The 23,209-nt window shown below is 58.0% G+C and overlaps 1 protein-coding gene across 1 annotated transcript in view; it reads right to left on the reverse strand.

Moving 5' to 3' along the window:
• LOC140110359 (phosphatidylinositol 3-kinase C2 domain-containing subunit gamma-like) overlaps positions 1-23,209 on the reverse strand; it is a 113,449-nt gene that overhangs the window by 43,528 nt on the left and 46,712 nt on the right. Inside the window, exons 14-18 of the mRNA XM_072132188.1 lie at positions 16,370-16,481; positions 2,870-2,997; positions 2,581-2,769; positions 2,400-2,493; positions 2,227-2,321 (exon numbers count right to left, since the gene is read on the reverse strand). Coding sequence (XP_071988289.1) covers positions 2,227-2,321; positions 2,400-2,493; positions 2,581-2,769; positions 2,870-2,997; positions 16,370-16,481 — 618 coding nt within the window. The remainder of the gene's footprint in view (positions 1-2,226; positions 2,322-2,399; positions 2,494-2,580; positions 2,770-2,869; positions 2,998-16,369; positions 16,482-23,209) is intronic.

A 23,209-nucleotide genomic window follows, 5' to 3' on the forward strand; every position in this document is an offset into this window, starting at 1 on the left:
CCCACATCGTTTCCCAGCAGTATGTCAGCAGGTAGTTTGTCCATCACTCCTGCAATGTGCTGGATTGGTCCTTCACCCCAATCCAGGGTCACCTGAGCGACTGGCACTTCACGCTTCTCTCCTCCTGCTAACACCACTTTTGCTGTCTTTCCTGGGATTATTTTATCCAATGTGATAACATGGGGTTCTACCAGGGTGATAAAGGCTCCAGAGTCCATAAAACCTTCCACTGGGCATCCATTTAGCTGCACGGGCACTATATGGCTTTTCCTTTTTTCAGTATCTGTCCAATGGATCTGCATAACCACATATTCTGGTTCTTCCATATTCTGTTGTCCATTTGAGACCCCAAAGGTCTGCTTGGCTTCTGATTTGATCCATGGACAATCGACCACGCGTTCCTGATTGACTGCCGCCACAGGGTGTGCTATAGGAGCTCTGGAGGTAGATGGCCCCGGAGGAAACCTCCTGATTGTGGGACACACTGCTTGCAAATGCCCAGAGGAACCGCACTTAAAACAGTTTCGTGAGACCATAGGTGTCACCACAGGCAGGCCACGGGAGGCTGGTGGGGGTCGAGATGGCCGTTCTTGTATGATGCGTTCATTTCTTTTTGTGACTGGGCTGGTGGGTTGCACAGAAGTTTTCATACTGGTAGACTGGTTTTCTGCATACCTGTCTGCCAGTCGTGCGGCCTCCTCTGCAGTCTGGGGCTCACGATCCATTACCCACTCCTTAATTTCCACGGTACATCTCTCCAGAAACTGTTCTTTCAGGAATAGCTGTCGCAGTTCCTCATAGGTCTCCGTCTCACACCCAGAACTCCACTGATTGATGGCATGAGAGAGTTTATTGCTGAACTCCAGGTAAGTGTCTTTGGCCCCTTTTAGAAGGGAACGGAACCGCTGCCTGTAATATTCGGGCGTGATGGCATATCGTGCTAGCAGTGCCCGCTTAACTTCATCATAGTCCAATCGCTCTTCTTCTGATAGAGAACATAATGTAGAACTCGCTCTACCTGTAAGTTTCCCGGCCAACAAACAGGTCCAGTCCTCCTCCGCAATACTGTAGGACTTACACATGATATCAAATGTTCTCAAGAAGTCATCAATGTCCTCTCTGTCCTCCTGGAAGGTAGGGAATGCAGCTGAAAGCTTGAGAAGATCCCAGGCACGACCATCACTGGTGACTTCCCGGCGTTGGGCTGTCTCCCTGTGATCACTTCTTGAGACTTCCTCATGGACCATCTTTAGCAGCTCCAGCCTCTCACTGTTGCTCAATTCTCCACTGAACATTTTTAATCTTCTTTGAAATAGTTCTTCCACACGGTCAGTATCGGACCTCTCCATGGAGACTGATGGTTCTGGATACCGGGTACTGACCGTTACAGGAGAGGAGTCCGATGCAGTATCTTGTTCCAGGCTGAGATGTGGTATCAGGAGGGCAATGAGCTCCGCTTTCTTCTTACCCTCAGGCACAATCCCACGATTCCTGCACCACTTCCTCAGCGTGGCCACGGTCAGCTCCTCCAGCTCTTGTCTCCGCATTCTGCTCAGTGCTTCCATCCCACCGCTGCCACCAAGTCTGTCACGAAAGGCCCTCGTGATCAGAGAAGACAAGCACTGAGCGATATTTCTTCAGGTTTTATTCCAGTATAATCACAAGTTACATATCAGCCATGTCCTCAGGTAGAGCCGCAGCTTCTCCAGACAGAGGTTCATCAACAACTGCCCCTCAAAGACAGGTACAAATCAATATCCCCCCCACCCAAATCCACCCCCACTACCTCTGCTATCTGCTTATCACCTAGTAGGGGGGTGGTGGGAATTTATTACCCCAGTACAGCAGCCCCCACTGGAGCTGTGGGGTCACTGAGACCTCTGGAGGAGAGAACATTCCAGGACTACAAACCCCCAGAGGTCCATGTTACACATGATTATATATAAAGGATTATATACACATGATTATATACACATGATTATATACACATGATTATATACACATGATTATATATAAAGGATTATATACACATGATTATATATAAAGGATTATATACACATGATTATATATAAAGGATTATATACACATGATTATATATAAAGGATTATAAAAGAGAAGAGCAATGGTTATATATGAATGATAAGAGAATACAAATGTAACACACTACATAACACTGATTAGTGATCTATGAAATACGTCACAGCCTACTGTGACCGGGCCACTCACCAGTACACCCTGTGCGCCACTTGGATGCTCCGCAGTGATTGGTGGAGGAGGAGGCGCAGAAGAGCGTTATTCAGACGCCACTCAAACTTCAGCGCCTGCGAGAAGAGGAGGAGAGTGAGCGAGAGCTCCTGGGCCCACAGCAGGCGGGGCCTGGATGATGGGGGTGATGGTACCTGGACGAGCTGTGGCAGGAACATCAGGATCTCATCACATGACAGACGCTCCAGCTGCCTGCACGCCGCTCCGCGGATCCACTCATCAGCGAAGCTGGGAGAGAGAGGAGGTGAAGAGGTTCTGCAACAGCTGAGGTCAGTGTCATGCCCCGCCCCCCTGACTAGTTGTGACAATACTCACCAAGGGCTCAGCAGTGGCAGCGCCTCCAGGGGTCCGGAGAAGGTCCAGTCGGACAGGACCCGGTACATGGCGGAGATGGAGGGCGGGTCCCAGCCGGGGGCGCTGCCTAGGAGGAGGGGCAGGATGTCGGGGGGCTTCTGGGGACTGCGGCGGTAATACCAGAGACACTGTTTGTCCTCCTGCGAGAGCCTGAGGGGGAGAGAAGTCACCAGAGATCAGGGGCCCGGGAAAGCTGGGTGACACAGAAAGATTTAACCCCTCCCCCGGGGGCACAGGAGGTGGAGCTTACAGGAGCACAGAGCCGCGGTGTGCCAGGGTCAGGAGGGCCGGTGCGCCATCCACAGCGGACGGGTCATACATAGTCTCCTCCGAAACCGCAGGACGCTGATACACTGCACCAGAAAACGGGAAATCCAGCTGTGAACAAGCCAAGAGGAAGTCAGGAGATGATGGGGAGGTAGAGGGGTCAGTAACGGGCAGGTGATGGGGGAGGTAGAGGGGTCAGTAACAGGCAGGTGATGGGGGAGGTAGAGGGGTCAGTAACAGGCAGGTGATGGGGGGAGGTAGAGGGGTCAGTAACGGGCAGGTGATGGGGGAGGTAGAGGGGTCAGTAACGGGCAGGTGATGGGGGGGTAGAGGGGTCAGTAACGGGCAGGTGATGGGGGAGGTAGAGGGGTCAGTAACGGGCAGGTGATGGGGGGAGGTAGAGGGGTCAGTAACGGGCAGGTGATGGGGGGGAGGTAGAGGGGTCAGTAACGGGCAGGTGATGGGGGGGAGGTAGAGGGGTCAGTAACGGGCAGGTGATGGGGGAGGTAGAGGGGTCAGTAACGGGCAGGTGATGGGGGGAGGTAGAGGGGTCAGTAACGGGCAGGTGATGGGGAGGTAGAGGGGTCAGTAACGGGCAGGTGATGGGGGGGTAGAGGGGTCAGTAACGGGCAGGTGATGGGGGGGTAGAGGGGTCAGTAACGGGCAGGTGATGGGGGGAGGTAGAGGGGTCAGTAACGGGCAGGTGATGGGGAGGTAGAGGGGTCAGTAACGGGCAGGTGATGGGGGAGGTAGAGGGGTCAGTAACGGGCAGGTGATGGGGGGAGGTAGAGGGGTCAGTAACGGGCAGGTGATGGGGGAGGTAGAGGGGTCAGTAACGGGCAGGTGATGGGGGAGGTAGAGGGGTCAGTAACGGGCAGGTGATGGGGGGAGGTAGAGGGGTCAGTAACGGGCAGGTGATGGGGAGGTAGAGGGGTCAGTAACGGGCAGGTGATGGGGGGGTAGAGGGGTCAGTAACGGGCAGGTGATGGGGGAGGTAGAGGGGTCAGTAACGGGCAGGTGATGGGGGGAGGTAGAGGGGTCAGTAACGGGCAGGTGATGGGGGAGGTAGAGGGGTCAGTAACGGGCAGGTGATGGGGGGAGGTAGAGGGGTCAGTAACGGGCAGGTGATGGGGGGAGGTAGAGGGGTCAGTAACGGGCAGGTGATGGGGGGGTAGAGGGGTCAGTAACGGGCAGGTGATGGGGGGAGGTAGAGGGGTCAGTAACGGGCAGGTGATGGGGGGAGGTAGAGGGGTCAGTAACGGGCAGGTGATGGGGGAGGTAGAGGGGTCAGTAACGGGCAGGTGATGGGGGGGTAGAGGGGTCAGTAACGGGCAGGTGATGGGGGGAGGTAGAGGGGTCAGTAACGGGCAGGTGATGGGGGGTAGAGGGGTCAGTAACGGGCAGGTGATGGGGGGAGGTAGAGGGGTCAGTAACGGGCAGGTGATGGGGGAGGTAGAGGGGTCAGTAACGGGCAGGTGATGGGGGGTAGAGGGGTCAGTAACGGGCAGGTGATGGGGGAGGTAGAGGGGTCAGTAACGGGCAGGTGATGGGGGAGGTAGAGGGGTCAGTAACGGGCAGGTGATGGGGGAGGTAGAGGGGTCAGTAACGGGCAGGTGATGGGGGGAGGTAGAGGGGTCAGTAACGGGCAGGTGATGGGGGAGGTAGAGGGGTCAGTAACGGGCAGGTGATGGGGGGAGGTAGAGGGGTCAGTAACGGGCAGGTGATGGGGGGAGGTAGAGGGTCAGTAACGGGCAGGTGATGGGGGGAGGTAGAGGGGTCAGTAACGGGCAGGTGATGGGGGAGGTAGAGGGGTCAGTAACCGGGCAGGTGATGGGGGGTAGAGGGGTCAGTAACGGGCAGGTGATGGGGGAGGTAGAGGGGTCAGTAACGGGCAGGTGATGGGGGAGGTAGAGGGGTCAGTAACGGGCAGGTGATGGGGGAGGTAGAGGGGTCAGTAACGGGCAGGTGATGGGGGAGGTAGAGGGGTCAGTAACGGGCAGGTGATGGGGGGAGTAGAGGGGTCAGTAACGGGCAGGTGATGGGGAGGTAGAGGGGTCAGTAACGGGCAGGTGATGGGGGAGGTAGAGGGGTCAGTAACGGGCAGGTGATGGGGGAGGTAGAGGGGTCAGTAACGGGCAGGTGATGGGGGGAGGTAGAGGGGTCAGTAACGGGCAGGTGATGGGGGGAGGTAGAGGGGTCAGTAACGGGCAGGTGATGGGGGAGGTAGAGGGGTCAGTAACGGGCAGGTGATGGGGGGAGTAGAGGGGTCAGTAACGGGCAGGTGATGGGGGAGGTAGAGGGGTCAGTAACGGGCAGGTGATGGGGGCGAGGTAGAGGGGTCAGTAACGGGCAGGTGATGGGGGGAGGTAGAGGGGTCAGTAACGGGCAGGTGATGGGGGGAGGTAGAGGGGTCAGTAACGGGCAGGTGATGGGGGGAGGTAGAGGGGTCAGTAACGGGCAGGTGATGGGGGGTAGAGGGGTCAGTAACGGGCAGGTGATGGGGGAGGTAGAGGGGTCAGTAACGGGCAGGTGATGGGGGAGGTAGAGGGGTCAGTAACGGGCAGGTGATGGGGGGAGGTAGAGGGGTCAGTAACGGGCAGGTGATGGGGAGGTAGAGGGGTCAGTAACGGGCAGGTGATGGGGGGAGGTAGAGGGGTCAGTAACGGGCAGGTGATGGGGGAGGTAGAGGGGTCAGTAACGGGCAGGTGATGGGGGGAGGTAGAGGGGTCAGTAACGGGCAGGTGATGGGGGAGGTAGAGGGGTCAGTAACGGGCAGGTGATGGGGGGAGGTAGAGGGGTCAGTAACGGGCAGGTGCTGGGGGAGGTAGAGGGGTCAGTAACGGGCAGGTGATGGGGGGAGGGTAGAGGGGTCAGTAACGGGCAGGTGAAGGGGGAGGTAGAGGGGTCAGTAACGGGCAGGTGATGGGGGGTAGAGGGGTCAGTAACGGGCAGGTGATGGGGAGGTAGAGGGGTCAGTAACGGGCAGGTGATGGGGGGGTAGAGGGGTCAGTAACGGCAGGTGATGGGGAGTAGAGGGGTCAGTAACGGGCAGGTGATGGGGGGAGGTAGAGGGTCAGTAACGGGCAGGTGATGGGGGGAGGTAGAGGGGTCAGTAACGGGCAGGTGATGGGGGAGGTAGAGGGGTCAGTAACGGGCAGGTGATGGGGGAGGTAGAGGGGTCAGTAACGGGCAGGTGATGGGGGAGGTAGAGGGGTCAGTAACGGGCAGGTGATGGGGGAGGTAGAGGGGTCAGTAACGGGCAGGTGATGGGGGAGGTAGAGGGGTCAGTAACGGGCAGGTGATGGGGGGGGTAGAGGGGTCAGTAACGGGCAGGTGATGGGGGGAGGTGAGAGGGGTCAGTAACGGGCAGGTGATGGGGAGGTAGAGGGGTCAGTAACGGGCAGGTGATGGGGGAGGTAGAGGGGTCAGTAACGGGCAGGTGATGGGGGAGGTAGAGGGGTCAGTAACGGGCAGGTGATGGGGGGAGGTAGAGGGGTCAGTACCGGGCAGGTGATGGGGGAGGTAGAGGGTCAGTAACGGGCAGGTGATGGGGGAGGTAGAGGGGTCAGTAACGGGCAGGTGATGGGGGGAGGTAGAGGGGTCAGTAACGGGCAGGTGATGGGGGGAGGCTAGAGGGGTCAGTAACGGGCAGGTGATGGGGGAGGTAGAGGGGCTCAGTAACGGGCAGGTGATGGGGGGGTAGAGGGGTCAGTAACGCGGCAGGTGATGGGGGGTAGAGGGGTCAGTAACGGGCAGGTGATGGGAGGTAGAGGGGTCAGTAAGGCAGTGATGGGGAGGTTAGAGGGGTCAGTAACGGGCAGGTGATGGGGGAGGGTAGAGGGGTCAGTAACGGGCAGGTGATGGGGGGAGGTAGAGGGGTCAGTAACGGGCAGGTGAGTGGGGGGAGGTAGGATGGGGGGAGGTAGAGGGGTCAGTAACGGGCAGGTGATGGGGGCAGGTAGAGGGGTCAGTAACGGGCAGGTGATGGGGGGAGGTAGAGGGGTCAGTAACGGGCAGGTGATGGGGGAGGTAGAGGGGTCAGTAACGGGCAGGTGATGGGGGGAGGTAGAGGGGTCAGTAACGGGCAGGTGATGGGGGAGGTAGAGGGGTCAGTAACGGGCAGGTGATGGGGGGGGGTAGAGGGGTCAGTAACGGGCAGGTGATGGGGGAGGTAGAGGGGTCAGTAACGGGCAGGTGATGGGGGGAGGTAGAGGGGTCAGTAACGGGCAGGTGATGGGGGAGGTAGAGGGGTCAGTAACGGGCAGGTGATGGGGGGGGGTAGAGGGGTCAGTAACGGGCAGGTGATGGGGGGAGGTAGAGGGGTCAGTAACGGGCAGGTGATGGGGGGAGGTAGAGGGGTCAGTAACGGGCAGGTGATGGGGGGAGGTAGAGGGGTCAGTAACGGGCAGGTGATGGGGGAGGTAGAGGGGTCAGTAACGGGCAGGTGATGGGGGAGGTAGAGGGGTCAGTAACGGGCAGGTGATGGGGGAGGTAGAGGGGTCAGTAACGGGCAGGTGATGGGGGGAGGTAGAGGGGTCAGTAACGGGCAGGTGATGGGGGGAGGTAGAGGGGTCAGTAACGGGCAGGTGATGGGGGGAGGTAGAGGGGTCAGTAACGGGCAGGTGATGGGGGGAGGTAGAGGGGTCAGTAACGGGCAGGTGATGGGGAGGTAGAGGGGTCAGTAACGGGCAGGTGATGGGGGAGGTAGAGGGGTCAGTAACGGGCAGGTGATGGGGGGAGGTAGAGGGGTCAGTAACGGGCAGGTGATGGGGGGAGGTAGAGGGGTCAGTAACGGGCAGGTGATGGGGGGAGGTAGAGGGGTCAGTAACGGGCAGGTGATGGGGGAGGTAGAGGGGTCAGTAACGGGCAGGTGATGGGGGAGGTAGAGGGGTCAGTAACGGGCAGGTGATGGGGGGAGGTAGAGGGGTCAGTAACGGGCAGGTGATGGGGGGAGGTAGAGGGGTCAGTAACGGGCAGGTGATGGGGGGGGGTAGAGGGGTCAGTAACGGGCAGGTGATGGGGGGAGGTAGAGGGGTCAGTAACGGGCAGGTGATGGGGGAGGTAGAGGGGTCAGTAACGGGCAGGTGATGGGGGGAGGTAGAGGGGTCAGTAACGGGCAGGTGATGGGGGAGGTAGAGGGGTCAGTAACGGGCAGGTGATGGGGGAGGTAGAGGGGTCAGTAACGGGCAGGTGATGGGGGGAGGTAGAGGGGTCAGTAACGGGCAGGTGATGGGGGGAGGTAGAGGGGTCAGTAACGGGCAGGTGATGGGGGAGGTAGAGGGGTCAGTAACGGGCAGGTGATGGGGGAGGTAGAGGGGTCAGTAACGGGCAGGTGATGGGGGGAGGTAGAGGGGTCAGTAACGGGCAGGTGATGGGGGGAGGTAGAGGGGTCAGTAACGGGCAGGTGATGGGGGAGGTAGAGGGGTCAGTAACGGGCAGGTGATGGGGGAGGTAGAGGGGTCAGTAACGGGCAGGTGATGGGGGAGGTAGAGGGGTCAGTAACGGGCAGGTGATGGGGGGAGGTAGAGGGGTCAGTAACGGGCAGGTGATGGGGGAGGTAGAGGGGTCAGTAACGGGCAGGTGATGGGGGAGGTAGAGGGGTCAGTAACGGGCAGGTGATGGGGGGGTAGAGGGGTCAGTAACGGGCAGGTGATGGGGGAGGTAGAGGGGTCAGTAACGGGCAGGTGATGGGGGAGGTAGAGGGGTCAGTAACGGGCAGGTGATGGGGGGAGGTAGAGGGGTCAGTAACGGGCAGGTGATGGGGAGGTAGAGGGGTCAGTAACGGGCAGGTGATGGGGGAGGTAGAGGGGTCAGTAACGGGCAGGTGATGGGGGGGGGTAGAGGGGTCAGTAACGGGCAGGTGATGGGGGAGGTAGAGGGGTCAGTAACGGGCAGGTGATGGGGGAGGTAGAGGGGTCAGTAACGGGCAGGTGATGGGGGGAGGTAGAGGGGTCAGTAACGGGCAGGTGATGGGGGAGGTAGAGGGGTCAGTAACGGGCAGGTGATGGGGGGAGGTAGAGGGGTCAGTAACGGGCAGGTGATGGGGGGAGGTAGAGGGGTCAGTAACGGGCAGGTGATGGGGGGAGGTAGAGGGGTCAGTAACGGGCAGGTGATGGGGGAGGTAGAGGGGTCAGTAACGGGCAGGTGATGGGGGGAGGTAGAGGGGTCAGTAACGGGCAGGTGATGGGGGGAGGTAGAGGGGTCAGTAACGGGCAGGTGATGGGGGAGGTAGAGGGGTCAGTAACGGGCAGGTGATGGGGGAGGTAGAGGGGTCAGTAACGGGCAGGTGATGGGGGAGGTAGAGGGGTCAGTAACGGGCAGGTGATGGGGGGGGTAGAGGGGTCAGTAACGGGCAGGTGATGGGGGGAGGTAGAGGGGTCAGTAACGGGCAGGTGATGGGGGGAGGTAGAGGGGTCAGTAACGGGCAGGTGATGGGGGAGGTAGAGGGGTCAGTAACGGGCAGGTGATGGGGGAGGTAGAGGGGTCAGTAACGGGCAGGTGATGGGGGAGGTAGAGGGGTCAGTAACGGGCAGGTGATGGGGGAGGTAGAGGGGTCAGTAACGGGCAGGTGATGGGAGGAGGTAGAGGGGTCAGTAACGGGCAGGTGATGGGGGGAGGTAGAGGGGTCAGTAACGGGCAGGTGATGGGGGAGGTAGAGGGGTCAGTAACGGGCAGGTGATGGGGGGAGGTAGAGGGGTCAGTAACGGGCAGGTGATGGGGGAGGTAGAGGGGTCAGTAACGGGCAGGTGATGGGGGAGGTAGAGGAGTCAGTAACTGGCAGGTGATGGGGGGAGGTAGAGGGGTCAGTAACGGGCAGGTGATGGGGGGAGGTAGAGGGGTCAGTAACGGGCAGGTGATGGGGGGAGGTAGAGGGGTCAGTAACGGGCAGGTGATGGGGGGGGTAGAGGGGTCAGTAACGGGCAGGTGATGGGGGGAGGTAGAGGGGTCAGTAACGGGCAGGTGATGGGGGGGGTAGAGGGGTCAGTAACGGGCAGGTGATGGGGGGAGGTAGAGGGGTCAGTAACGGGCAGGTGATGGGGGGAGGTAGAGGGGTCAGTAACGGGCAGGTGATGGGGAGGTAGAGGGGTCAGTAACGGGCAGGTGATGGGGGGAGGTAGAGGGGTCAGTAACGGGCAGGTGATGGGGGGGGTAGAGGGGTCAGTAACGGGCAGGTGATGGGGGAGGTAGAGGGGTCAGTAACGGGCAGGTGATGGGGGGAGGTAGAGGGGTCAGTAACGGGCAGGTGATGGGGGGAGGTAGAGGGGTCAGTAACGGGCAGGTGATGGGGGAGGTAGAGGGGTCAGTAACGGGCAGGTGATGGGGGAGGTAGAGGGGTCAGTAACGGGCAGGTGATGGGGGAGGTAGAGGGGTCAGTAACGGGCAGGTGATGGGGGAGGTAGAGGGGTCAGTAACGGGCAGGTGATGGGGGGGGGTAGAGGGGTCAGTAACGGGCAGGTGATGGGGGAGGTAGAGGGGTCAGTAACGGGCAGGTGATGGGGGGGGTAGAGGGGTCAGTAACGGGCAGGTGATGGGGGGAGGTAGAGGGGTCAGTAACGGGCAGGTGATGGGGGGAGGTAGAGGGGTCAGTAACGGGCAGGTGATGGGGGGGTAGAGGGGTCAGTAACGGGCAGGTGATGGGGAGGTAGAGGGGTCAGTAACGGGCAGGATGATGGGGAGGTAGAGGGGTCAGTAACGGGCAGGTGATGGGGGGAGGTAGAGGGGTCAGTAACGGGCAGGTGATGGGGGAGGTAGAGGGGTCAGTAACGGGCAGGTGATGGGGGAGGTAGAGGGGTCAGTAACGGGCAGGTGATGGGGGGAGGTAGAGGGGTCAGTAACGGGCAGGTGATGGGGAGGTAGAGGGGTCAGTAACGGGCAGGTGATGGGGAGGTAGAGGGGTCAGTAACGGGCAGGTGATGGGGGGGTAGAGGGGTCAGTAACGGGCAGGTGATGGGGGAGGTAGAGGGGTCAGTAACGGGCAGGTGATGGGGGGGTAGAGGGGTCAGTAACGGGCAGGTGATGGGGGGAGGTAGAGGGGTCAGTAACGGGCAGGTGATGGGGGGAGGTAGAGGGGTCAGTAACGGGCAGGTGATGGGGGGGGGTAGAGGGGTCAGTAACGGGCAGGTGATGGGGGGAGGTAGAGGGGTCAGTAACGGGCAGGTGATGGGGGGGGTAGAGGGGTCAGTAACGGGCAGGTGATGGGGGGAGGTAGAGGGGTCAGTAACGGGCAGGTGATGGGGGGAGGTAGAGGGGTCAGTAACGGGCAGGTGATGGGGGAGGTAGAGGGGTCAGTAACGGGCAGGTGATGGGGAGGTAGAGGGGTCAGTAACGGGCAGGTGATGGGGAGGTAGAGGGGTCAGTAACGGGCAGGTGATGGGGGAGGTAGAGGGGTCAGTAACGGGCAGGTGATGGGGGGGTAGAGGGGTCAGTAACGGGCAGGTGATGGGGGGAGGTAGAAGGGTCAGTAACGGGCAGGTGATGGGGAGGTAGAGGGGTCAGTAACGGGCAGGTGATGGGGGAGGTAGAGGGGTCAGTAACGGGCAGGTGATGGGGGGAGGTAGAGGGGTCAGTAACGGGCAGGTGATGGGGGGAGGTAGAGGGGTCAGTAACGGGCAGGTGATGGGGGAGGTAGAGGGGTCAGTAACGGGCAGGTGATGGGGGGAGGTAGAGGGGTCAGTAACGGGCAGGTGATGGGGGTTGGGGGTAGAGGGGTCAGTAACGGGCAGGTGATGGGGGGAGGTAGAGGGGTCAGTAACGGGCAGGTGATGGGGGTTGGGGGTAGAGGGGTCAGTAACGGGCAGGTGATGGGGAGGTAGAGGGGTCAGTAACGGGCAGGTGATGGGGGGAGGTAGAGGGGTCAGTAACGGGCAGGTGATGGGGGGAGGTAGAGGGGTCAGTAACGGGCACGTGATGGGGGGAGGTAGAGGGGTCAGTAACGGGCAGGTGATGGGGGGTAGAGAGGTCAGTAACGGGCAGGTGATGGGGGGTAGAGAGGTCAGTAACGGGCAGGTGATGGGGGAGGTAGAGGGGTCAGTAACGGGCAGGTGATGGGGGGAGGTAGAGGGGTCAGTAACGGGCAGGTGATGGGGGAGGTAGAGGGGTCAGTAACGGGCAGGTGATGGGGAGGTAGAGGGGTCAGTAACGGGCAGGTGATGGGGAGGTAGAGGGGTCAGTAACGGGCAGGTGATGGGGGAGGTAGAGGGGTCAGTAACGGGCAGGTGATGGGGAGGTAGAGGGGTCAGTAACGGGCAGGTGATGGGGGAGGTAGAGGGGTCAGTAACGGGCAGGTGATGGGGGGAGGTAGAGGGGTCAGTAACGGGCAGGTGATGGGGGGTAGAGAGGTCAGTAACGGGCAGGTGATGGGGGGAGGTAGAGGGGTCAGTAACGGGCAGGTGATGGGGGGGGTAGAGGGGTCAGTAACGGGCAGGTGATGGGGGGGTAGAGGGGTCAGTAACGGGCAGGTGATGGGGGGAGGTAGAGGGGTCAGTAACGGGCAGGTGATGGGGGAGGTAGAGGGGTCAGTAACGGGCAGGTGATGGGGGGAGGTAGAGGGGTCAGTAACGGGCAGGTGATGGGGGGAGGTAGAGGGGTCAGTAACGGGCAGGTGATGGGGGAGGTAGAGGGGTCAGTAACGGGCAGGTGATGGGGGGTAGAGAGGTCAGTAACGGGCAGGTGATGGGGGGTAGAGAGGTCAGTAACGGGCAGGTGATGGGGGGAGGTAGAGGGGTCAGTAACGGGCAGGTGATGGGGGGGGTAGAGGGGTCAGTAACGGGCAGGTGATGGGGGGGTAGAGGGGTCAGTAACGGGCAGGTGATGGGGGGAGGTAGAGGGGTCAGTAACGGGCAGGTGATGGGGGAGGTAGAGGGGTCAGTAACGGGCAGGTAGAGGGGTCAGTAACGGGCAGGTGATGGGGGGAGGTAGAGGGGTCAGTAACGGGCAGGTAGAGGGGTCAGTAACGGGCAGGTGATGGGGGGAGGTAGAGGGGTCAGTAACGGGCAGGTGATGGGGGGAGGTAGAGGGGTCAGTAACGGGCAGGTGATGGGGGAGGTAGAGGGGTCAGTAACGGGCAGGTGATGGGAGGAGGTAGAGGGGTCAGTAACGGGCAGGTGATGGGGGGAGGTAGAGGGGTCAGTAACGGGCAGGTGATGGGGGAGGTAGAGGGGTCAGTAACGGGCAGGTGATGGGGGGAGGTAGAGGGGTCAGTAACGGGCAGGTGATGGGGGGAGGTAGAGGGGTCAGTAACGGGCAGGTGATGGGGGGGTAGAGGGGTCAGTAACGGGCAGGTGATGGGGGGAGGTAGAGGGGTCAGTAACGGGCAGGTGATGGGGGGAGGTAGAGGGGTCAGTAACGGGCAGGTGATGGGGGAGGTAGAGGGGTCAGTAACGGGCAGGTGATGGGGGGGTAGAGGGGTCAGTAACGGGCAGGTGATGGGGGGAGGTAGAGGGGTCAGTAACGGGCAGGTGATGGGGGGTAGAGGGGTCAGTAACGGGCAGGTGATGGGGGGAGGTAGAGGGGTCAGTAACGGGCAGGTGATGGGGGAGGTAGAGAGGTCAGTAACGGGCAGGTGATGGGGGGGTAGAGGGGTCAGTAACGGGCAGGTGATGGGGGGAGGTAGAGGGGTCAGTAACGGGCAGGTGATGGGGGGAGGTAGAGGGGTCAGTAACGGGCAGGTGATGGGGGGAGGTAGAGGGGTCAGTAACGGGCAGGTGATGGGGGGAGGTAGAGGGGTCAGTAACGGGCAGGTGATGGGGGAGGTAGAGGGGTCAGTAACGGGCAGGTGATGGGGGAGGTAGAGGGGTCAGTAACGGGCAGGTGATGGGGGGAGGTAGAGGGGTCAGTAACGGGCAGGTGATGGGGGAGGTAGAGGGGTCAGTAACGGGCAGGTGATGGGGGAGGTAGAGGGGTCAGTAACGGGCAGGTGATGGGGGGGGTAGAGGGGTCAGTAACGGGCAGGTGATGGGGAGGTAGAGGGGTCAGTAACGGGCAGGTGATGGGGGAGGTAGAGGGGTCAGTAACGGGCAGGTGATGGGGGGAGGTAGAGGGGTCAGTAACGGGCAGGTGATGGGGAGGTAGAGTGGTCAGTAACGGGCAGGTGATGGGGGGAGGTAGAGGGGTCAGTAACGGGCAGGTGATGGGGGGAGGTAGAGGGGTCAGTAACGGGCAGGTGATGGGGAGGTAGAGGGGTCAGTAATGGGCAGGTGATGGGGGAGGTAGAGGGGTCAGTAACGGGCAGGTGATGGGGGAGGTAGAGGGGTCAGTAACGGGCAGGTGATGGGGGGAGGTAGAGGGGTCAGTAACGGGCAGGTGATGGGGGGAGGTAGAGGGGTCAGTAACGGGCAGGTGATGGGGGGTAGAGGGGTCAGTAACGGGCAGGTGATGGGGGAGGTAGAGGGGTCAGTAACGGGCAGGTGATGGGGGAGGTAGAGGGGTCAGTAACGGGCAGGTGATGGGGGGAGGTAGAGGGGTCAGTAACGGGCAGGTGATGGGGGGAGGTAGAGGGGTCAGTAACGGGCAGGTGATGGGGGGAGGTAGAGGGGTCAGTAACGGGCAGGTGATGGGGGGGTAGAGGGGTCAGTAACGGGCAGGTGATGGGGGGAGGTAGAGGGGTCAGTAACGGGCAGGTGATGGGGGGAGGTAGAGGGGTCAGTAACGGGCAGGTGATGGGGGAGGTAGAGGGGTCAGTAACGGGCAGGTGATGGGGAGGTAGAGGGGTCAGTAACGGGCAGGTGATGGGGGGAGGTAGAGGGGTCAGTAACGGGCAGGTGATGGGGGGAGGTAGAGGGGTCAGTAACGGGCAGGTGATGGGGGAGGTAGAGGGGTCAGTAACGGGCAGGTGATGGGGGGAGGTAGAGGGGTCAGTAACGGGCAGGTGATGGGGGAGGTAGAGGGGTCAGTAACGGGCAGGTGATGGGGGGAGGTAGAGGGGTCAGTAACGGGCAGGTGATGGGGGGAGGTAGAGGGGTCAGTAACGGGCAGGTGATGGGGAGGTAGAGGGGTCAGTAACGGGCAGGTGATGGGGGGAGGTAGAGGGGTCAGTAACGGGCAGGTGATGGGGAGGTAGAGGGGTCAGTAACGGGCAGGTGATGGGGGGAGGTAGAGGGGTCAGTAACGGGCAGGTGATGGGGAGGTAGAGGGGTCAGTAACGGGCAGGTGATGGGGGGAGGTAGAGGGGTCAGTAACGGGCAGGTGATGGGGGAGGTAGAGGGGTCAGTAACGGGCAGGTGATGGGGGGAGGTAGAGGGGTCAGTAACGGGCAGGTGATGGGGGGAGGTAGAGGGGTCAGTAACGGGCAGGTGATGGGGGGAGGTAGAGGGGTCAGTAACGGCAGGTGATGGGGGGAGGTAGAGGGGTCAGTAACGGGCAGGTGATGGGGGGAGGTAGAGGGGTCAGTAACGGGCAGGTGATGGGGGGAGGTAGAGGGGTCAGTAACGGGCAGGTGATGGGGGGGTAGAGGGGTCAGTAACGGGCAGGTGATGGGGGGAGGTAGAGGGGTCAGTAACGGGCAGGTGATGGGGGGAGGTAGAGGGGTCAGTAACGGGCAGGTGATGGGGGGGAGGTAGAGGGGTCAGTAACGGGCAGGTGATGGGGGGAGGTAGAGGGGTCAGTAACGGGCAGGTGATGGGGGGTAGAGGGGTCAGTAATGGGCAGGTGATGGAGGGGTAGAGGGGTCAGTAACGGGCAGGTGATGGAGGGGTAGAGGGGTCAGTAACGGGCAGGTGATGGGGGGAGGTAGAGGGGTCAGTAACGGGCAGGTGATGGGGGGAGGTAGAGGGGTCAGTAACGGGCAGGTGATGGGGGGAGGTAGAGGGGTCAGTAACGGGCAGGTGATGGGGGGAGGTAGAGGGGTCAGTAACGGGCTGGTGATGGGGGGAAGAGGGGTCAGTAACGGGCTGGTAGAGGGGTCAGTAACGGGCAGGTGATGGGGGGAGGTAGAGGGGTCAGTAACGGGCAGGTGATGGGGGGAGGTAGAGGGGTCAGTAACGGGCAGGTGATGGGGGGAGGTAGAGGGGTCAGTAACGGGCAGGTGATGGGGGGAGGTAGAGGGGTCAGTAACGGGCAGGTGATGGGGGGAGGTAGAGGGGTCAGTAACGGGCAGGTGATGGGGGGAGGTAGAGGGGTCAGTAACGGGCAGGTGATGGGGGGAGGTAGAGGGGTCAGTAACGGGCAGGTGATGGGGGGAGGTAGAGGGGTCAGTAACGGGCAGGTGATGGGGGAGGTAGAGGGGTCAGTAACGGGCAGGTGATGGGGGAGGTAGAGGGGTCAGTAACGGGCAGGTGATGGGGGGGGGGTAGAGGGGTCAGTAACGGGCAGGTGATGGGGGAGGTAGAGGGGTCAGTAACGGGCAGGTGATGGGGGAGGTAGAGGGGTCAGTAACGGGCAGGTGATGGGGGAGGTAGAGGGGTCAGTAACGGGCAGGTGATGGGGGAGGTAGAGGGGTCAGTAACGGGCAGGTGATGGGGGGTAGAGGGGTCAGTAACATCACTACCTGCACGGTTATCAGGGTGGGGAGGGAGATATCGAACCCTCCGGGGGTGATGACTGCGGGGGGCTCGCAGTGGGAGATCATGTTCAGCAATCGCTTCCCCTCCACCACCCGCCTGCAAATCACAGGAAGAAACGTTATATACAAGTCACACACAATAGTATATATATATACTACACACAGGCTGCAGAGTAACCTATATATATATACCTGTGCATGTACCTGTGTCCTCCCTATGCTGCCCCCTGTATATACTCAGCCTCCTCTCTTACTGCTATATACCTGTACATGTACCTGTGTCCTCCCTATGCTGCCCCCTGTATATACTCAGCCTCCTCTCTTACTGCTATATACCTGTGCATGTACCTGTGTCCCCCCTATGCTGCCCCCCTGTATATACTCAGCCTCCTCTCTTACTGCTATATACCTGTGCATGTACCTGTGTCCTCCCTATGCTGCCCCTGTATATACTCAGCCTCCTCTCTTACTGCTATATACCTGTGCATGTACCTGTGTCCCCCCTATGCTGCCCCCCCTGTATATACTCAGCCTCCTCTCTTACTGCTATATACCTGTGCATGTACCTGTGTCATCCCTATGCTGCCCCCTCTGTATATACTCAGCCTCCTCTCTTACTGCTATATACCTGTGCATGTACCTGTGTCATCCCTATGCTGCCCCCTCTGTATATACTCAGCCTCCTCTCTTACTGCTATATACCTGTGCATGTACCTGTGTCCTCCCTATGCTGCCCCCTGTATATACTCAGCCTCCTCTCTTACTGCTATATACCTGTGCATGTACCTGTGCCCTCCCTATGCTGCCCCCTGTATATACTCAGCCTCCTCTCTTACTGCTATATACCTGTGCATGTACCTGTGTCCTCCCTATGCTGCCCCCTCTGTATATACTCAGCCTCCTCTCTTACTGCTATATACCTGTGCATGTACCTGTGCCCTCCCTATGCTGCCCCCTGTATATACTCAGCCTCCTCTCTTACTGCTATATACCTGTGCATGTACCTGTGTCCCCCCTATGCTGCCCCCCCTGTATATACTCAGCCTCCTCTCTTACTGCTATATACCTGTGCATGTACCTGTGTCCTCCCTATGCTGCCCCCTGTATATACTCAGCCTCCTCTCTTACTGCTATATACCTGTGCATGTACCTGTGTCCTCCCTATGCTGCCCCCTGTATATACTCAGCCTCCTCTCTTACTGCTATATACCTGTGCATGTACCTGTGTCCTCCCTATGTTGCCCCCTCTGTATATACTCAGCCTCCTCTCTTACTGCTATATACCTGTGCATGTACCTGTGTCCTCCCTATGCTGCCCCCTCTGTATATACTCAGCCTCCTCTCTTACTGCTATATACCTGTGCATGTACCTGTGTCCTCCCTATGCTGCCCCCTCTGTATATACTCAGCCTCCTCTCTTACTGCTATATACCTGTGCATGTACCTGTGCCCTCCCTATGCTGCCCCCTGTATATACTCAGCCTCCTCTCTTACTGCTATATACCTGTGCATGTACCTGTGTCCTCCCTATGCTGCCCCCTGTATATACTCAGCCTCCTCTCTTACTGCTATATACCTGTGCATGTACCTGTGTCCTCCCTATGCTGCCCCCTGTATATACTCAGCCTCCTCTCTTACTGCTATATACCTGTCCATGTACCTGTGTCCTCCCTATGCTGCCCCCTGTATATACTCAGCCTCCTCTCTTACTGCTATATACCTGTGCATGTTACCTGTGCCCTCCCTATGCTGCCCCCTGTATATACTCAGCCTCCTCTCTTACTGCTATATACCTGTGCATGTACCTGTGCCCTCCCTATGCTGCCCTCTGTATATACTCAGCCTCCTCTCTTACTGCTATATACCTGTGCATGTACCTGTGTCCCCCTATGCTGCCCCCCCTGTATATACTCAGCCTCCTCTCTTACTGCTATATACCTGTGCATGTACCTGTGTCCTCCCTATACTGCCCCCTGTATATACTCAGCCTCCTCTCTTACTGCTATATACCTGTGCATGTACCTGTGTCCTCCCTATGCTGCCCCCCCCTCTGTATATACTCAGCCTCCTCTCTTACTGCTATATACCTGTGCATGTACCTGTGTCCCCCCTATGCTGCCCCCTCTGTATATACTCAGCCTCCTCTCTTACTGCTATATACCTGTGCATGTACCTGTGTCCTCCCTATGCTGCCCCCTGTATATACTCAGCCTCCTCTCTTACTGCTATATACCTGTGCATGTACCTGTGTCCTCCCTATGCTGCCCCCTCTGTATATACTCAGCCTCCTCTCTTACTGCTATATACCTGTGCATGTACCTGTGTCCTCCCTATGCTGCCCCCTGTATATACTCAGCCTCCTCTCTTACTGCTATATACCTGTGCATGTACCTGTGTCCCCCCTATGCTGCCCCCTGTATATACTCAGCCTCCTCTCTTACTGCTATATACCTGTGCATGTACCTGTGTCCCCCCTATGCTGCCCCCCTGTATATACTCAGCCTCCTCTCTTACTGCTATATACCTGTGCATGTACCTGTGTCCTCCCTATGCTGCCCCCTGTATATACTCAGCCTCCTCTCTTACTGCTATATACCTGTGCATGTACCTGTGTCCTCCCTATGCTGCCCCCTCTGTATATACTCAGCCTCCTCTCTTACTGCTATATACCTGTGCATGTACCTGTGTCCCCCCTATGCTGCCCCCTGTATATACTCAGCCTCCTCTCTTACTGCTATATACCTGTACATGTACCTGTGCCCTCCCTATGCTGCCCCCCATGTATATACTCAGCCTCCTCTCTTACTGCTATATACCTGTGCATGTACCTGTGTCCTCCCTATGCTGCCTCCCCCCCTGTATATACTCAGCCTCCTCTCTTACTGCTATATACCTGTGCATGTACCTGTGTCCTCCCTATGCTGCCCCCCTGTATATACTCAGCCTCCTCTCTTACTGCTATATACCTGTGCATGTACCTGTGTCCTCCCTATGCTGCCCCTGTATATACTCAGCCTCCTCTTACTGCTATATACCTGTGCATGTACCTGTGTCCCCCCTATGCTGCCCCCCAGTATATACTCAGCCTCCTCTCTTACTGCTATATACCTGTGCATGTACCTGTGCCCTCCCTATGCTGCCCTCTGTATATACTCAGCCTCCTCTCTTACTGCTATATACCTGTGCATGTACCTGTGTCCTCCCTATGCTGCCCCCTCTGTATATACTCAGCCTCCTCTCTTACTGCTATATACCTGTGCCCTCCCTATGCTGCCCCCTCTGTATATACTCAGCCTCCTCTTACTGCTATATACCTGTGCATGTACCTGTGCCCCCCTATGCTGCCCCCTGTATATACTCAGCCTCCTCTCTTACTGCTATATACCTGTGCATGTACCTGTGTCCTCCCTATGCTGCCCCCCAGTATATACTCAGCCTCCTCTCTTACTGCTATATACCTGTGCATGTACCTGTGCCCTCCCTATGCTGCCCTCTGTATATACTCAGCCTCCTCTCTTACTGCTATATACCTGTGCATGTACCTGTGTCCCCCCTATGCTGCCCCCCTGTATATACTCAGCCTCCTCTCTTACTGCTATATACCTGTGCATGTACCTGTGTCCTCCCTATGCTGCCCCCTGTATACACTCAGCCTCCTCTCTTACTGCTATATACCTGTGCATGTACCTGTGCCCTCCCTATGCTGCCCCCTGTATATACTCAGCCTCCTCTCTTACTGCTATATACCTGTGCATGTACCTGTGTCCTCCCTATGCTGCCCCCTGTATATACTCAGCCTCCTCTCTTACTGCTATATACCTGTGCATGTACCTGTGTCCTCCCTATGCTGCCCCCCCCCTGTATATACTCAGCCTCCTCTCTTACTGCTATATACCTGTGCATGTACCTGTGCCCTCCCTATGCTGCCCCCTGTATATACTCAGCCTCCTCTCTTACTGCTATATACCTGTGCATGTACCTGTGTCCTCCCTATGCTGTCCCCCCTGTATATACTCAGCCTCCTCTCTTACTGCTATATACCTGTGCATGTACCTGTGTCCTCCATATGCTGCCCCCTGTATATACTCAGCCTCCTCTCTTACTGCTATATACCTGTGCATGTACCTGTGCCCTCCCTATGCTGCCCCCCCCTCTGTATATACTCAGCCTCCTCTCTTACTGCTATATACCTGTGCATGTACCTGTGTCCTCCCTATGCTGCCCCCCTGTATATACTCAGCCTCCTCTCTTACTGCTATATACCTGTGCATGTACCTGTGTCCCCCCTATGCTGCCCCCTGTATATACTCAGCCTCCTCTCTTACTGCTATATACCTGTGCATGTACCTGTGTCCCCCCTATGCTGCCCCCTGTATATACTCAGCCTCCTCTCTTACTGCTATATACCTGTGCATGTACCTGTGTCCTCCCTATGCTGCCCCCTCTGTATATACTCAGCCTCCTCTCTTACTGCTATATACCTGTGCATGTACCTGTGTCCCCCCTATGCTGCCCCCTGTATATACTCAGCCTCCTCTCTTACTGCTATATCCCTGTGCATGTACCCGTGCCCTCCCTATGCTGCCCCCTGTATATACTCAGCCTCCTCTCTTACTGCTATATACCTGTGCATGTACCCGTGCCCCCCCTATGCTGCCCCCTGTATATACTCAGCCTCCTCTCTTACTGCTATATACCTGTGCATGTACCTGTGTCCTCCCTATGCTGCCCCCTGTATATACTCAGCCTCCTCTCTTACTGCTATATACCTGTGCATGTACCTGTGTCCTCCCTATGCTGCCCCCCTGTATATACTCAGCCTCCTCTCTTACTGCTATATACCTGTGCATGTACCTGTGTCCTCCCTATGCTGCCCCCCTGTATATACTCAGCCTCCTCTCTTACTGCTATATACCTGTGCATGTACCTGTGTCCTCCCTATGCTGCCCCTGTATATACTCAGCCTCCTCTCTTACTGCTATATACCTGTGCATGTACCTGTGTCCTCCCTATGCTGCCCCCTCTGTATATACTCAGCCTCCTCCCTTACTGCTATATACCTGTGCATGTACCTGTGCCCTCCCTATGCTGCCCCCTGTATATACTCAGCCTCCTCTCTTACTGCTATATACCTGTGCATGTACCTGTGTCCCCCCTATGCTGCCCCCCCTGTATATACTCAGCCTCCTCTCTTACTGCTATATACCTGTGCATGTACCTGTGTCCTCCCTATGCTGCCCTCTGTATATACTCAGCCTCCTCTCTTACTGCTATATACCTGTGCATGTACCTGTGCCCTCCCTATGCTGCCCCCTGTATATACTCAGCCTCCTCTCTTACTGCTATATACCTGTGCATGTACCTGTGTCCTCCCTATGCTGCCCCCTCTGTATATACTCAGCCTCCTCTCTTACTGCTATGTACCTGTGCATGTACCTGTGTCCCCCCTATGCTGCCCCCAGTATATACTCAGCCTCCTCTCTTACTGCTATATACCTGTGCAGGTACCCGTGTCCCCCCTATGCTGCCCCCTGTATATACTCAGCCTCCTCTCTTACTGCTGTATACCTGTGCATGTACCTGTGCCCTCCCTATGCTGCCCCCTGTATATACTCAGCCTCCTCTCTTACTGCTATATACCTGTGCATGTACCCGTGTCCCCCCTATGCTGCCCCCCTGTATATACTCAGCCTCCTCTCTTACTGCTATATACCTGTGCATGTACCCGTGTCCCCCCTATGCTGCCCCCTCTGTATATACTCAGCCTCCTCTCTTACTGCTATATACCTGTGCATGTACCTGTGTCCTCCCTATGCTGCCCCCTGTATATACTCAGCCTCCTCTCTTACTGCTATATACCTGTGCATGTACCTGTGTCCTCCCTATGCTGCCCCCTGTATATACTCAGCCTCCTCTCTTACTGCTATATACCTGTGCATGTACCTGTGTCCTCCCTATGCTGCCCCCTGTATATACTCAGCCTCCTCTCTTACTGCTATATACCTGTGCATGTACCTGTGTCCTCCCTATGCTGCCCCCTGTATATACTCAGCCTCCTCTCTTACTGCTATATACCTGTGCATGTACCTGTGCCCTCCCTATGCTGCCCCCCCTGTATATACTCAGCCTCCTCTCTTACTGCTATATACCTGTGCATGTACCTGTGTCCTCCCTATGCTGCCCCCTGTATATACTCAGCCTCCTCTCTTACTGCTATATACCTGTGCATGTACCTGTGCCCTCCCTATGCTGCCCCCCTGTATATACTCAGCCTCCTCTCTTACTGCTATATACCTGTGCATGTACCTGTGTCCTCCCTATGCTGCCCCCTGTATATACTCAGCCTCCTCTCTTACTGCTATATACCTGTGCATGTACCTGTGTCCTCCCTATGCTGCCCCCCTGTATATACTCAGCCTCCTCTCTTACTGCTATATACCTGTGCATGTACCTGTGTCCTCCCTATGCTGCCCCCTCTGTATATACTCAGCCTCCTCTCTTACTGCTATATACCTGTGCATGTACCTGTGTCCTCCCTATATATACTCAGCCTCCTCTCTTACTGCTATATACCTGTGCATGTACCTGTGTCCTCCCTATGCTGCCCCCTGTATATACTCAGCCTCCTCTCTTACTGCTATATACCTGTGCATGTACCTGTGTCCCCCCTATGCTGCCCCCTCTGTATATACTCAGTCTCCTCTCTTACTGCTATATACCTGTGCATGTACCTGTGTCCTCCCTATGCTGCCCCCTCTGTATATACTCAGCCTCCTCTCTTACTGCTATATACCTGTGCATGTACCTGTGTCCCCCCTATGCTGC

This window comes from Engystomops pustulosus, unplaced genomic scaffold (assembly GCF_040894005.1).
Source record: "Engystomops pustulosus unplaced genomic scaffold, aEngPut4.maternal MAT_SCAFFOLD_260, whole genome shotgun sequence".
Classification (NCBI taxonomy): domain Eukaryota; kingdom Metazoa; phylum Chordata; class Amphibia; order Anura; family Leptodactylidae; genus Engystomops; species Engystomops pustulosus.